Here is a 17,290-nt window from a genome sequence, read left to right as displayed (position 1 = left end):
GTTTTCTTTGGACCACTCAAGCGAGACCTGACTGAGGTACATAAAATGAGCATAGATAGGGTAGATTGTGAGAAACCTATCCCCTTGGCAGAGTTATCTATGAATATGTTTAGTGGGCATTTGAAGTGTTTTCTCACATAGGTTGAAAGCTGCAATGCACTGCCTCAGGGGTGAGAGGAGTAGAGATTCTCACAATATTTAGTACTTCATTGGCCATCTGCAGTTCATGGCATAGAAGACCGCAGACTTAGTACTGCAAAATGTGATTAGTGCAGATGGATATCTGATGGGCAGCATGGGCCAAAGGGCCTATTTCTTAGACATTCACTCAATAGAGATTGGCCAGAGTCAGGAACAGCTTGGTCCCCATTGTGATCAAACTATTGAATAGTCTTATTCTAAGTTAGGGGATAGGCCAATGAAGTTAGCTAAGTTCCACATAGGTTAGACAATCATTATAATTTCATTACTTTATCCTAAAATGTCCTCTATGAATTCACCTTGATGCAAATTATATTCAAATCTAGACATCTTCCAGCAGACAGAAACATGTGCAGAGCAGACAAGATTGCCATGTGTTTAACGTGTTCATACTCACCTTTTTTTAATTTCCACAGATAAATGACAACTATATTGTTCATTTCACACTATCTACTTCAATCATTGAGTGAGGAACCTAGCCTACAAGGTGAACAAGTTTGTACCCATGGAAACACTAAAACTGCTGTTTTGGCAGACAACAAAAGAGGCAGGTATACAAATAAATTGAAAATGAATCTACATCTATCAATTTTTTTCTCATTAACATACCCAATATTGGGGCCATCAACTTATAATATAATAATTCTGAACAAATAAATCTAATCATTGACGTTATATATTAGTCAAGTATGATTAATAAACATATGTTATGTCGGAGGTGCTGATACACCGTATTGGCGCAGACCATCACAAAAAAACAAACAGGTAATGAGATTGTGTGCAATTTCTTTACATTTTTGCGATTTTATTTTCCCTTGAGGAATTGTCAATGTCACAGGTAATTGGACACCAATCATGGAATACAGAATACACTTCAACTGTGCACTGTAGCCCAACAGGAACTATTCACATGTTAGCAGCGTGATGATGCAGAGGGAGTAGGATTCAAGGCAGATGACTGCTTCCTGACAGCAGACATCCCTGTGACTCACTGCAGCCCCAGCAAGTCCCTCAAAGTTCAGTCACAACTTTAAATACAATACATAGGGAAGAGAGAGTACAATCTGCCTTCTGCTGGTTTGGGGGAGGGGAGAATAGGTGGTTATGAGGCTTTGTGCACCACAAGAGCTGGTCACCAAGTCTTTACAGATACATTTTCATTGGTAGCAGGCATGGTTACTGCCTCAGCCATGCATTGCTGTTGTTGTTGCATTGCCCAACAGACCAAGCTCACCATATTGTAGTGTGCGTGATACTCATACCCACCCTTGCCATGAGACAAGGCTCTCTGCCTCAAACATGCAGGTAGTGTGCAGGAGGGTGATCTGGTGACTGGGTCACTTTCCACCCCCATGGCTGTGCTCCAATCCAAGAGCATCAGTAATTGTAGTTTTACCCCTGCACGTACTTATCATGGTTTCAGAACCCAGTGATAAAACATTTCTCACCAGACAGCATTCCTGATGTTGAAATGGATACAACATCTGGCAGGACAGGTTTTTGAATGAAACTGGTCAACATCATACAGAGAATACAGCCTGCTTAGTTGAACAGTGGTTATTGTGATATTGTACAGAGTGTGTGAAGGGTAGAGGGAAGCAATTGTGTATTCACTTTGACAGATTGATTGAAAAATACAGCATGGAAACAGGACCACCAAATCCATGCTAATCATCGATCACCCGTTCACACTAGTTCTATGCCTAGCCACTTTTGCAACACTCCCTACACACTTGGGGCAATCTACAGGCAACCTACAAACCTGCATCTCTATGGGATGTGGGAGGAAACCAGTGCCCAGAAGAAATCCAGAGAGAACAAACAAACTCCACACACACAGCACTCGAGGTCAGGATCAAATTCGGGTCTCTGGCTCTGTGAGACAGCAGCTCTACTACCTGCTGCCATAGACAGGAAATTTTCTTTCCGGCTCAGCCACAATCAAATTGATGGTTAAATATTTTACCAAAATCTTTTCAGTCGTCCATCTGCAACGAAGCAAAAGTCTGTGGTTTCTTTGCATGCCAGTCTAAGCAGCAGAAACAGTTGCTTGCCAGTGCTAAGATTCAGAGGCATGGTGGCTATAATCACTGCTTCTTGTGCCGAGCTGTGACTGGGCAATGTCTGCTAACGCGCACTGAATCTTCTCCAGAAGCACATCTCCCCGGTACACGACTTCCTCCAGGCGGGCTGCTGCCTCGTGGTTCTCCTCCTCCAGCTGACGCAGGCTTGCAGCCTAGACATTGGAAGACACAACAGGATGAGACCAGGGTGCAGAGAATGGGCGCTCAGTATAAACACTGGAAGAACACCAACAAATGAACAAGAGAAATGAACATATTTGCTTGGGCAGCATACAACCCAGCGGTATGAATATGGAGTTCTCTAACTTCAAGTAACTCTTGCTTACCCTCTCCACTGACTGGTTAGCATGCAACAAATGCATTTTCACTGTACATCAGTACACGTGACAATAAACTAAACTAAAAAATGTAAAGCCGGCGGGAAAGATATGGGTAGAAGGAGACGGGAATGAGAAAGAGGAATGATAAAAAGAAATGGCAGACTCGAGGATGGGAGATAAACACAAGGAGTGGAAAATAGAGCTAATATTGGTAGCTGGATAATTATAAGCACACTGAGGTGGGGTGGGGGGGGAAGAAGAGTGGTGATCGGTAATATTACTTGAAATTGGAGAATTCAATGTCCATACTATTGGGTTGTATTAAATTAGATTAAACAACTAAATATTAATCTGTCTGCAAGGGGTCTCAAACTGCATGGGGGTTTACTGTGCACAAATCAGTCACCATTTTTCTTGCAGGATTACTCTTCATAAAATAATTCATAAGCAATGCCAAAGACTGCAATAGTAGTACATAAAACAAGTTTATAAATCAAGAAAGGAACTTATTCCCCGGAAGCACATTGCTTGAGATTAGCTAATATATTAAAACCACTGGGTGCTGTACTTTCTACTTCTGCAACAACCCCTTGCATGTTTTTTTTGGGAGGATAGTTGATACATTTGAAAAGCATGGACTTGCAATCCACCGTAACTGTTCTGCTAGTCATTTAACTAGAGCTTCACCGTACTGCTAACAACATGCCTGTTCTCCTGCTCTTAACTTGGTCCCAATATACTATTCACCCAGTCTCTACTTCCCATTCCTTTGTCTTTACTGACCTAGAACAGCTTATGGGCTGGGCACTTCCATTAAACGTCATCACTCCGATTTTCAAATCCCAAGCTCTTTGCCTCATTGCTCGTTCTAAATGCTTTCAAACAGGCAACGGAGAGGCAGTCGTGCCGAGGAGGATGGGTCGCGCCATGGGGAACAAAGAGGGACTTGGCAGGGAAGGGGGTGGGATGCCAAGAACAAAGAGGCCCTAGCAAGGGGGTGAGGGGTATGGGGGTCGCAGAGAATAAAGAGGGAATAACATTACTTTAATGAGTACTTTTGTGACTTTGTTGGCGTCAGAAACATGGCGACTCTGTACTTTGTGTATTATATGCAAAAACAAAGAATTTCACTGTACCTAGGTATAAGTGACAATAAAGTATCATTGAATCATTTAAATTCATGTGCCTTTATCCCACAGGTATCAGATCTTCATATGATCATAAGATCATAAGTGATAGGAGCAGAATTCAGCTCATCAAGTCTATTCCACCATTCACTCATGGCTGATCTATTTCTCCTTCCTAACCCCATTCTCCCCATCACCTCTGACGCCTGTACTAATTAATTGACATCTTCTTGCCAACAGACTCTCAATCTTCCTGCCTGAACAGTTCTACACCTTTCTAAGGTTGAGTCGTCTATCTGAATGCCTCTTCACGATGCCAATGAAAATTCCACAAGGACAAACACCTTGCAACGCACAAAGTTCTGGAAGAACTGTGAAGATCAGGCAGCATCTATGGGGGGGGAATAGAGATGGGTGCAGACTTGAAACGTTGTCTGTACATTCCCTCCACAGATGCTGCCTGACCCAGAGTTCCTCTGGCAGTTTTGTGTTTTGCTCATGATTCCAGCATCCACAGTCTTCATCTTGCAATGTGCCACTCTATTGAAAACACCCTCTAAGGCAACAAAGCTGCACTGGTTAACAGAGTCTCAGATCAAAGTGTAATCATTAGGTTACTAGTGGCACTCACTTCCCAAACGCAATCAATTAACTCTAATCAGCTCACTGTAGCCAGTCGTGGTAATAAACCCAATTCACAAACTCCCCCTTGCATTTTGCACACTGCTGACACAATCCCAAACACCTTTCTACTCTAAATTTATCTCACTGTTCCCACTCAAATATTTTAAAAAGCTAATTAGTGTAGAAATCTTACACAGGAAGCCTTTAGCCCATGGCAACTGTACCAACCTCCTCTCCTCAACCCCACCCATTCAATTACATTGAAAAGGACCCAGTAAAGATTTACAACAATGTTTCCGTGTTTGGTAGGTTTGTGTTATAGGAGAGGCGGGGAAGTATTTTTTACTCCTGGAGAAGATGAGGCTGAGGGGAGACTTTATATCATCATGAAGGTCATTGATGAGGTGAATAGCCAATTTTTCATGTGGAGGAGATTTAAAAATAATTGGGGGGACGACTTCGTCCACACAGAGGGTGAAGGATATATGGAATGAGCTACCAGAGGAAGAGTATAGACGGGTACTATTACGACATTTAAGACTCGTGGATAGAAAAATTTCAGAGGTATATGGACCAAGCGCAAGCAAGTGAGACTAGCTTTGTTTAGAAACTTGACAAGATGGGCCAAAGGGCCTGCTTCTGTGCTGTGTACTTCAATGACTCAAATAATTCTTGTTTCCTTGAAAATCCAAAGCAAATATTTGCTCTGTGTGTGTGTGTGTGTGTGTGTGTGTGTGTGTGTGTGTGTGTGTGTGTGTGTGTGTGTGTGCTGACAAGGGCAAACATTTTAGTGCACCAATATTTGACAGGCAGCCGGCAAGAGTTTGCAGAGATATTTCCATGAACAGCAATGCTTTGAACACTTAATTATTCTGTCAGTAGAGGAAGAATGTGGGATTTGGCATGCAAGCCCTCCCCGTGTTACTTCAAACAACGTCATAGCATATTCAACATCCACCAGCAGGTGGAAGTGCATACACAGCCTCTGTTTATCACCGCTTCCACAAGATGGCAGCCTTGGCAGAGACCCATCACCCCATGCTACACTGCCTTCAGCCTCCATTGCCCCGTCAAGAAAGGCTCACACCCCGACATCTGCTGTTTCAGAAATTACTCGGAAGCAAACAAAGCATTCACAGGGAGGCACTGCTATTTTGTGGTTTCACCAGGAACTGCTTGGACACAAAGAACTTGAAAACAAAGTGCTGGAGATGCTCAGGCCCAATGAAAAAGTTTTCAATCTAAATGGCATGGGATTAGGAAATCAGGAGGTGCAGCAAGGATGGCTTCAATGAAAAAAAGCTTGCAGGTACAGTAAGATGTTACGATGAAAAATGGTACAACTGCCAGCATTGACGTTTGACAGCTTCTTCCTAACAACCATCAGACTATGGAATTGTCCTAGTTGCACTAGAAACTTCAGGATTTGTTTTGTTTAGCACCATATTGTTTTCGTTATTAATTGAACTTTAAAAACAATGATGTTACCTATTGATAACAGTGCCTACAAACCCAAAGTGCTGCTTCAAGTAAGAATTTCCTCCAGTGATGCTGCCTGACCCACTGAGTTACTCCAGCACTGTGTCTATCTTTGATATAAACCAACACCTGCAGTTCTTTGTAATTATGCCTCCTCTCATTCATGCATGTTACATGCTTCAAGTTACATGCATGTCCTGCTCGGTCAAGTGGATTTTGGTTTTAATTTTTTTTTTAAGTCATTAGCTTTGTTTAAAAAGGGATAGCAGAGAGAAAAAAAAATCCAGAAACCTATAAGAAACATCTTGAAAAAAACGACACGTTTTTCTCTGCTCACCAAATGAACAAACCGATGTGGACGGAATTATATCTTCATCCTCTTAAAAACGGCATAGTTCCAGCTTCATTTACAATCAATAACAATGGTATTGCATGCTAATCACGGAGAGCAATCCTTTAGCACCTTGCACGACTTCAGACGGTCAAAATGCTTCCGAGTGGTCAACTTTGAAAGTGTGGGCACTGTTTAATGGAACTGTGGCAGCACTCAGCAAGCCCCACAAACATGGTGAATGAATATTACAAGAATCAGAAGGGTCTTCAGCCTCCTGTGGCACCACAGTCTAAGCTGACAAGGGCAAATTTTGACATGCTGGCCTTAATCAGGCAGGGTATTGATTGTAGAATTTTGGATAGACACAAAATGCTGGAGTAACTCAGCGGGATAAGCAGCATCTCTGAAGAGAACGTTTCAGGTCAAGACGCATTATGTACAATTGTACAAGATCTTGCCGAGGCTGCACTTGGAATATTACATTCAGTTTGGGTCACCCTGCTGTAAGAAAGATGCCATTAAGCTGGACAGTACAGAGAAGATTTACAAGGATTTTGCCAGAATTCGAGGGCCTGAGCTATAGGAAGAGGATGGGCAGGCTAGGACTTTATTCCTTGCAGCGCATGAGGACGAGGAGTGATCTTATAAGGGTGTATAAAATCACCAGGCGGCATAGATAGGGCGAATAAACAGTCTTTGTCACAAGGCAGGAAAATCAAGAACTTGGGAGCACAGATTCAGGGTGAGAGGGGAAAGATAAATTAGTAACCCCTGGGGCAACCTTTTCATACAAGAGTGGGTATATGGAATAAACTGCCAGATGAATAGTTCAGGCAGGTACAACACAACATGTAAAAAGCATTTAGACAAGTACATGGATAAAATGAATAGGATTTAGATGAATTTGTGCCAAATGGGCAAATGGGATTAGGATATCAAGTGGGATTAGGATATCTTGGTCGGTATGGGCAAGTAGGGCCAAAGGACTTGTTTCCATGCTATATGATTAGAACTTGAAACATTAACTCTTTCACATATACACATGCTAACTATTTTATGTTTTTGAAGTAAAGTTGAAAAATGAGGCCTGGCCCAGGAAGAACGGTAAATTTATCTTAAAGGTTGAGAAACCACAAATATTTCCACTTAGAGATTTTGAATTTAGAGAATTTAGGGGTTTCACAAACATGCTGGGGGGGGGGGGGGGGGGGGGGGGGGGGGGGGGGGGGGGGGGGGGGGGTGGTCTCTGAGCACAACAGGATGCGAGACTGGTGCCTACGGAAAACAAAACAGTGCCACTAACATTTAGTATTTTAATTTAGGTATAAAGTAGGATGTGGCTTTGTACTGAATAGATTAACTTATGATCTGCAGTACCTGCCAAACCCACAAGCTCCAGCACAGAAAAGGGCAAGGGCAATCTCATCATGTTGGCTCACATCTTGGACGACAAGCTAACAGAAAAGACAACGCATGGCACGGGAGGCCCTTCTATCCAGCATGATTGTGCTGGATGAAAAGCTCACCAACGTCGTACCATCTTCCAGTACATTACCCAATAATGTCAGTTCTTCACTTTTCTTCACATTTAAACATTTTTATATGGCTTCTACATCAACCAACCTGACAAGCTGAGAATTTTATGTTTCTTCTCCAAGTCAAGTCAAATCAAGTGAGTTTATTGTCATGTGTCCCTGTATAGGACAACAAAATTCTTGCTTTGCTTAAGCACACAGAAAATAGTAGGCATTTACTACAAAACAGATAAATGTGTCCATATACTCTGATCTAAATATATACACACATGAATAAATAACTGGTAAAGTGCAAATAACAGAAAGTGGTTGTTAATAATCAGAGTTTTGTCCGAGCCAGGTTTAATAGCCTGATGGCTGAGGGGAAGTAGCTATTCCTGAACCTGGTTGTTGCAGTCTTCAGGCTCCTGTACCTTCTACCTGAAGATAGCAGGGAGATGAGTGTGTGGCCAGGATGGTGTGGGTCTTTGATGATACTGCCAGTCTTTTTGAGACAGCGACTGCGATAAATCCCCTTGATGGAAGGAAGGTCAGAGCCGATGATGGACTGGGCAGTGTTTACTACTTTTTGTAGTCTTTTCCTCTCCAGGGCGCTCAAATTGCCGAACCAAGCCACGATGCAACCGGTCAGCATGCTCTCGACTGTGCACCTGTAGAAGTTAGAGAGAGTCTTCCTTGACAATCCGACTCTCCGTAATCTTCTCAGGAAGTAGAGGCGCTGAAGTGCTTTTTTGATAATTGCGTTAGTGTTCTCGGACCTGGAATCCTTAATCCTTAAACTCTATATAGACAGCACCCATAGTCAGGATGAAACCCAGGTCTCTGGCACTGCAAGGCAGCAACTCTACTGCCACGCACTGTGCCGCCTCTGTTCTGTTTAACAGAAAACATCCCACAGCCACTATGTTCTACATCTGGAAATGTCCTCAAATCTCCACTGCACACTCGACAATGCAATCATACCTATCCTATAATGTTGTGACTAGAAGCATACACCAACCTCAAACTGTGGCCCAGATAGCAGTACTCAGTGGCTCGGCAGCATCTACTGGAGACTCGAGTCTCAGATAGCATCTTGCATTTCAGTTTTCGATCTTTGAGATTGCTCAACTAGGCCAGAAATTTCAGATTCTCCCTACCCACAAACATGCCGTAAAAGCACAAATTAGGACCAATAAACAAAATTTAAATTTAATGCTGTATTCATACCAAGCATTTCCATGATTGCAGCAATAATCTTACGTGCTGATCCATGCTCTCAGGTCATCTGTCTTACATGCAAGGCTCCCTGCATTAAAGTAAACGCATACCCTTCATGCTTCCACACTCGTCTATCTGCTTTGCCCACTGGACTTGCCTGGTCTAATTTTGATATATGATTCCAAATCCACAACTGCACTATCACTCCGGGAGCATCCTCTCCTCCAAGACCACCTCCCATGAAACCAACTCCGCCCCCAGGACAGAGCCAGCCTTCCTGATGAGTTTGTTAATCCTATTGCCGTCCGCTGCCTTTGCCCTGCTGCCCCAGCACACGACAGCGGGGATGGCACTGGCTACCACCGATTGGTAGAACATCTGCAGCATCTTACTACAGACGTTGAAAGAGTGGAGCCTTCCCCAAAGTACAGCCGCCTCTGCCCCTTCATGTACTGGGTCTCAGCGTTCCTGGACCAGTTCCAGTTTACTGTCCAGGTACACTCCAAGGTATTTGTACTCCCTGGTAAAGTGCACATCCACACCATTGATGGAGACAAGGGACAGGGATTTACCTCTCCTCCTAAAGTCCATCACCTTAGTCTTATCGGTGTTGAGCTGAAGGTGATTCAGCCCACACCACTCAGCAAAGTCATTAACTACACCTCTGTATTTAGCTTTCTTCCCCTCACTGATGCAGCCCACAATTGCATAATCAACTTCTGTAGGTGGCAGAGCAATGAATAGCTGCAGGGGACTTCCCGCCCTTCCTGATGGTCACCCACATATTATCTGGTTGAACTTTGGTGTGACCACTTCCCAAGGATCTCATCTACATTACTCTCTGCTCCCAAATACTCCTTGACGAATCCAACTGATCCATGCAGTCTGAGCTGAGCTGCAACAGGAGGTTTCCTGCAAATATAGTCGTCGGGCACACTCAACCCGATCGCCCACATTTCACAGGATGAGCATCCCACTCTGTTCACTGCCATTTCTACCCCTCAATTACTAATAAGACTTTACTTTGACTTAGCATATCACTGCTCAGCCACCACATGGAAGCCGAACAAAACACAAGGCATGAGAATTTTGGGAGTCCGTGGCACACGAGGGTAGAAACATGCATGCTTCTACAGAATGATTATATTAAACGTGACGGTATGGACACAAGACTCAGGGTGCCAAGCTGCTGTTGTAAAAGCTAAATACAATTAATTGTCTGCACCAACCACATCTATACTGAAATTAAACAGACCTTTGTTAAGTTTCCTCTGCAGGGGAAAAACACATTTCACTTTGAAAGTGATAATTCCGCTTTACATCATGTGCATGAATCACATTGCACATTTTAACTGCAACGTAAAATTGTTATGAAACAGGATGAAGTATGACAACTGTATTTCTTCATACACGACCACATCACAAGAAAGTTTGCCAAGTAGTTTTATTCTTCATGTTTTCTCAATCGTTGAACATGCAGCTTCTTATCACATTATTACCCATCGCTAACTGCCCTCAACGACATGAACTGCTGCCGTTCTTTTGGTGACGGCATACCCTTTACACTGTTGGGAGGGCAGACTTACACCTAGTGACAATGAAGTTGGTTCCCAGTCAGGATGAGGTGTCACCTAGAAGGGGACATGCCAGTGGTGGTGCTCCCATGCCCTGAACACTCATTCTTGGTGCTAGAGGTTGTGGGTTTGGAATGCGTTGTTGGAGTAGTTTGGGCAAATAACTTTAATGCATATTGAAGATGGCACACTGCGGCGAGGAAGGTAAGAATGCATGTAATGTGACATACAAAACAAGCAGGTTATTTTAATCCTGATATTGAGCTTCATTGAGAGTTCTTATCTAAACCTCATCTAGACAACGGATAGTTCTCCATCACACACACGTACAACCTAACCCACATGAACACTAAAAAGGATTTTAATGCGTAAGGTGGCAAGAAATTTGTCACAAGCTACCTATTCTCTTCAACTCAGTCTGAAGAAGAGATCCAACCCGAAATATCGCCTATCCATATTCTTCAGAGATTCTGCCTGGCCCACTGAGTTACTCCAGCGGTTTTTACCCATGTCCTTTTACCCCCATTCGAGGACTTGGTCTTGTAACCATTGTATTTGCATCTGCCATAAAATAGCAGTTTTGAGTGGCTTAAATGCTAAAGACACAAGAGACTGCAGATGCTGGAATCTTGGGCAACAAAATCTGCTGGAGGTGGAGGCAGCAAAGGACTGCAGATTCTGGAATCTGGGTGGCACAGCAGTAGGGTTGTTGCCTTACAGCGCTTGCAGCACTGGAGACCCGGGTTCGAACCCAACTACGGGCGAGGTCTGTACGGAATTTGTACATTCTCCCCGGGTTTTCTCCAAGATTTTCGGATTCCTCCCACACTCCAAAGATGTACAAGTTTGTAGGTTAATTGGCTTGGTACAAATGTAAATTGTCCCTAGTGTATAGGATAGTGTTAATCCATTGGAATCGCTGGCCGCTGCAGACTCAGTGGGCCGAGGGCCTGTTTCCACAGTGTATCTCTAACCTAAACAGATGGCAAACTAAACCAAATACGCAAAGGGGGGGGGGGGGGGGGGGGGGGGGGGGGGGGGGTGGAGATGGAAACAGACGGTACCTACCTCCTCCCCCACAGTAAGGGACCCACCTCCTTCCCCACAGCAAGGGACAGATTGAGTGGGTAGTGGTGGAGGGGGGAAAAAACAGGGCGATAGTGGGCTGCGGTTTAAAAGGAGGATGTGTGTGAGAGGGTAACTGGATGGATCAGAAAAAAATGGGGGACAGGAGGGGGAAAGCAGGCAACCTGAAATAAGAAGCTTGTTATTCTGCCACAAGTGTTTCTCCGCCCAACTCCCTTGGAGAAGTTAAACCATACATAAACATGCCAGAGGAGTGATGCTTCAACTACACACAAACTGCACACTTTCAATTTGACAAAGCAGCCCACTTGACTTCATCAGGGTATGAAGGAGGTTCTCAACCCGAAAGTTCACCCTTTTCTTTTCTTCAGAGACGCTGCCTGACCCACTGTTTTGTGTCTAATCTGATTGATTTGTTGCTTTAGATCTGTTAATGCAGATTTGTCCACAAATAAATCTGTTACAGCCCCACCACTGACAGAATCGCTCAGGCAGCCACTCCTACCTGCAGAGCCGCTGTTGATTCTTCACTCGGTAGCGAGTCGACTAACACATCAATGTCTTTAGCAGTCCTTGCGATCAGTGCAGCAAAGAGCTGTGCATATTCTGGGGACAGTTCAGAATTAGGCAATTACACAATTGTTCTTTAAAGTCTCACAATGACATGAAATGGTGAATAAACATGACGTGGTTGTAAAATAGCCCCCTTTGTCATCCCAAATTTGCACTGATTTTCAAAGCAGGGCTGTTGACGCAATGTGTCCACATCAGTCCCATTAGTCCCAGTCTGAAAGAGGGTCCCGACCCAAAACATCACCTATCCATGGTCTCCAGGGCTTCTGACTGACCCGCTGAGTTACTGCAGCACTTTGTGTCCTCCCAATTTTCTCATTAGTCCCACCCCAGCCCATTCCCCACAGCCCCAATATTTATCCCCTTCATGCATTATCACGTTTCTTGTGAAAGTTACAAATGAATCCGCCGTGGCCAGCTATTATAAGACGGCTTTCCAGGTTACAATCACTGCCGCAAAGAGAGAGCCTGCATTTCCCTTCGCATTTTTGACAACTTAAATACACCTACTTTTTACATCAGATTTAGAAAGACGACTTGATTTATCTCAGTCTTGACAAATATGTCATGATTTGCATGGGCCAGGGGTACTGACTACCGTACCACCAAAGGGATCTACAGGAGGTGCTGCTCAAGGCAGCGGGCAAAACCAAAATCCCACACCACCCGGGCCACGCTCTCATCTTGCTGTTACCATCAGGAAGAGGGTACAGGAGCCAAAGCACCGTGACCTCCAGGGTCAAGAACAGCTACTTCCCAGCAACCATTAGGCACTTAAAACACCATGCACAGTGTTAACCACAACCCTACCTCAGCAACAAATTATTATGGACTTTTTTACAGGTTGCCTTCCTAACCACATCCTACTAGGCAAGTTTTATGTAGAACAGTGAGATTCACTCCTCACAGCAATCCACACTGACTCTTAGAAAAACATTTTGTTTTCTACGCTTTCAACCAAAATGAATAATCACACATCTCCCCACAGTATGTTCAATTCAATTCAATTCAATTCAAAGCACATTATTCGTCCCCGAGGGGCAATTTAAAAGGGCGCATTACAGTAGCTTTTTAAAGCTACTGTAATGTTCCATCTTCAGTTTTTGAGGAAAGCTATTGTCATGCATCCTCGTTCACAGAGGCTCTTACCTTCTGTCGGGTTAGACGGCTGGTCTTTGTTTATGGCAGTCTGAATGTTTGTAAAGGATGCTGGAGGAGCACACTGCTGCAAGACACCAATAGCATTGCAGAACTGGTCTGCGAGCTAAAGAAAAATAATTTATAGTTAAATTGCTGCAAACATCGTTATCAAGGGGTATTATGGGTTACAGTAATAAAGCAACTACCATACAGATCAGCCATGATTAAATAAGGGCAAATGGGGCTATCTTATGCCCCTGTCCCACTTAGGAAACCTCTGGAGACTTTGTGCCCCACCCAAGGTTTCCTTGTGGTTCCCGGAGGTTGCAGGTAGTGGGAGCAGGTAGGGAGACTGACAAAAACTTCCGGGAACCACACGGAAACCTTGGGTGGGGCGCAAAGTCTCTAGAGGTTTCCGTTCAGGTTTCATAAGTGGGACAGGGGCATAAGATGGTCGGCATGGACGAGTTGGGAGGAGGGTAAACGGTGTAACCATGTTTTTGAATATGTGTAATGCAGCGGTCAGAGGGCCTATTCCTGTGCTGTATGTCCTCCAAACGTCAGCAATCCAACAGCGGAAACAGTGTGATGATGTAGGGCCTCCAATGGGATCCAACCACTAATCACATCATCTCCAACGGGATCCAACCACTAGTCACATCAGCTCCAACGGGATCCCACCACTGGTCACATCTTCCCATCTCCATCCATTTCTGCCTTCTACAGAGACCGTCTCCTCCGCATCTCCCAGGTCAACTCGTCCTTTCCCACCCAAACTACCCCCTCGCCAGGTACCTTCTCCTCCAACCGCTGGAGATGCAAAAGCTGTCCCTATACCTCCTCCCTCGACTCGGTCCAGGGACCCCAACAGTCCTTTCAGGTTAGGCAGTGGTTCACTTGCACCTCCTCCATCCTCATCTACTGTATCCGTTGTTCAAAATGTAGCCTCATACATTGGCGAGACCAAATGTAGACTGGGCGATCATTTCATTGAACACCTTTATTCAGTCCGCCTGGACCTACCTGATCTCCTGGTTGCTAAACACTTTAATTCCACTTCCCATTCCCACACTGACCTTTCTGTCCTTGGCCTCTTCCATTGTCAGAGTGAGGCTAAATGCAAATTGGAGGAACAGCATCTTATATTTCATTTGAGCAGCTTACGACCCAGTGGTATGAATGTTGATTTCTCCCATTTCAAGTAACCTCTGCAATCCCTTTCTCTCCATCCCTCCACCACCCAGGCCACACCAGCTTTTCACGATCTGTTTCCTTTATCATTATTCATTCATAGCATATTTTTCATTAATTGTTCTTTACATCTACTACACCATCTATATCTCTTGTTCCCATTCCCCGTGACTTTCAGTCTGAAGAAGGATCTCGACCCGAAACGTCACCCAATATTTTTCTCCAGAGATGCTGCCTGTCCCGCGGAGTTACTCCAGCATTTTGTGTCTATGTTCGGTTTCAAATAGCAACTGCAGTTCCTTCCTCCACATTGCATTACAAGATCTTGTTTAACATTACTAGTGAAAGAAGTGAGTTGCCATATCGGTAGGAGAACTCAGCCGTGAAGTGGGGGGAGGAGAGAGAACGAACAGAAGATAGGATAATAGAGATACGACTTGAAATTGGAGAATTCCATGTTCATTCTGTTGGTTAGTGGGAAGGGAAAGAGGAGAAGCCGCTCACCGAGTTGACCGCATCCTGCAGCTGGGTCAGCCGATCCGCCATCTTGCAGCAGCAGCAACAAGCCGCCTCACCATTGGACCCCACACTTAGCAACGGCCAACCAATCCGCGCCCGTCGTACTCCGCTGTCCGGGCGGGGACGGGCGGCCAATCAGCGATCGTTAACCAAAGCGAGACGGCCGCCCGGCCATCCAATCAAATCGCCCGTAGACAACAAAAGCTGGAGAAACTCAGCGGGTGAGGCAGTATCTGTGGAAAAATGCAGTAGCCGACGTTTCGGGTCGAGACCCTGCTATTGGCTGAAGAAGGGTCTCGACCGAGTCGCCTGAAGCAAATCGCCCATACAGATATATTCAGCCAATCGCAATGGGCGCTCTCACAATGAGCCAATCAGCGGTGGGTATTCTGCACGGCATCACGCCGATCCATCCAATCAGATCGGGGACAGGCGTGGCCAACCAATCACGTGTAGGGACGAGGGAAGAGCCAATCGGCCAATGTGAATCAGCCAGTTCCAGGTTGTCACGTGGCTTCTAAACTTTGGGTGTGACCTTTGTCCTGACCTTTCTCCTCCTTGAACACTTTGTCCTGACCTTGTTTGGTCGATGGATGAGGATTGAATCTTCACTCAGCAACAAAGGGCAAATCATTGGCAGATCCAGTACTGATGGCGTGCCTCGTGTCGAGCGCCACCACGGTCACTCCTCTGGTATCAGTGTCCAACAGCATCGATGGTGTCCCCACTGCCCACCCTCTTCACAATTCTTGTGGTCTCCATGTTGGCCACCACTTTGGGTGTCCCTTGTGTCGAATGCCACCACAGTCCCCCTGGTCTCAGTCACTGTTGATCACCATCTTTACTGCCCACCACCACCCTAGTATCAGAAGAAGGGTGCCGACCCGAAACGCGACCTATTCATGCTCTTGATGGATGCTGTGTAACCCACTGAGTTACTCTGGCAGTTTGTGTCTTTCCCCTGGTGTTTAATACTTTTGGACTCAATTGTTGAGAATTCAACGCCACTGGTGGTGTTACTTATGTCCATACCCACGAGAGTCCCTGAGGTCACTCAGGATATTGAAGATAATGGCCAAGAAAGCCTTTACCTCCCGAGAACGCTTAGGAATGTTGGAGTGTCCGCAACAACTCTCACCAACTTCTACAGATGCACTGCAGATAGCATTTTATCAGGATACATCACAGCATGGTTTGGGAACAGCTCCATCCAAGACCGCAAGAAATTGCAGAAAATTGTGGATGCAGCCCAGACCATCACACAAACCAACCTCCCTTCCATTGACTTAATTTACACCTCATGCTGCCAGGTCAGGCCACCAGCATTATCAAGGACAAGTCTCACCCGAGCCACTCTTCCTCTTCTCCCCTCTATCACCCAGAAAAATAATATAGAAGTGTGAAAATGCACACCTCCAGTTTTAGGGACCATTTCTTCCCTGCTGTTATTAGGCAACTGAACCATCCTACCAACAACTAGAGAGCAGTCGTGATCAACTATCTACCTCATTGGAGACCCACAGATTATCTTTGATCAGACTTTACTGGACTTTATCTTGCACTAAGCATTATTCACGTTATTCCCATGATCATATATCTGTACTGTGGATGTCCTGATTTTAATCGTATTTCTGCTGACTGGTTCGCACGCAATAAAAGCTTTTCACTGTACCTCGGTACACGTGACAATCAATCAAACTTATATGTTTAAGAAGGAACTGCAGATGCAGGAAAATCAAAGGTGGACAAAAATGCTAGAGAACCTCAGCGGGTGAGGCAGCATCTATGGAACAAAGGAAATAGGCAATGTTTCGGGCCAAAACCCTTCTTCAGACTGATGTGAGGGTGGAGGTGGGAAGAAGAAAGGAAGAGGTGGAGCCAGTGGACTGAGGGAAAGCTGAGAAGGGGAGGAGAAAGTAAGGACTACTTGAAATTATAGTCAATGTTTATACCGCTGGGGTGTAAACTGCCCAAGCGAAATATGAGGTCCTGCTCCTCCAATTTATGGTGGTCCTCACTCTGGCCATGGAGGAGGCTGAGGACAGAAAGGTCGGATTCGGAAAGGGAGGGGGGGGGGGGGGGGGGGGGGGGGGGTTGAAGCGCTGAGCCACCGGAAGATCAGGTTGGTTATTACGACCCAAGCAGAGGTGTTCGGCAAAGCAATCGCCAAGCCTACGCTTGGCCTCACCGATGTAGAGCAGCTGACATCTAGAGTAGCAGATGCAATAGATGAGGTTGGAGGAGGTGCAGGTGAACCTCTGCCACACTTGTGTCGGCTTGGGTCCTTGAATGGAGTCAAGGGG

At 45.1% G+C, this 17,290-nt stretch overlaps 1 protein-coding gene across 1 annotated transcript; it reads right to left on the bottom strand.

Moving 5' to 3' along the window:
• Positions 1-975: 975 nt before the first annotated feature.
• On the bottom strand, positions 976-15,313 carry med21 (mediator complex subunit 21). Its single transcript, XM_055650519.1, has 4 exons — positions 14,973-15,313; positions 13,287-13,401; positions 12,070-12,170; positions 976-2,437 (listed from the first exon to the last, which is right to left on the bottom strand). Exons 1-4 carry the CDS (start codon positions 15,012-15,014, stop codon positions 2,261-2,263), a joined length of 435 nt encoding a protein of 144 aa, XP_055506494.1. The 5' UTR covers positions 15,015-15,313; the 3' UTR covers positions 976-2,260.
• Positions 15,314-17,290: the final 1,977 nt, after the last annotated feature.

The sequence above is a fragment of the Leucoraja erinacea genome, chromosome 19 (genome assembly GCF_028641065.1).
Source record: "Leucoraja erinacea ecotype New England chromosome 19, Leri_hhj_1, whole genome shotgun sequence".
Classification (NCBI taxonomy): Eukaryota; Metazoa; Chordata; class Chondrichthyes; order Rajiformes; family Rajidae; genus Leucoraja; species Leucoraja erinaceus.
The sequence above is the reverse complement of the archived record's forward strand: the minus strand, read 5'-3'. Positions and strand labels throughout refer to the sequence as shown.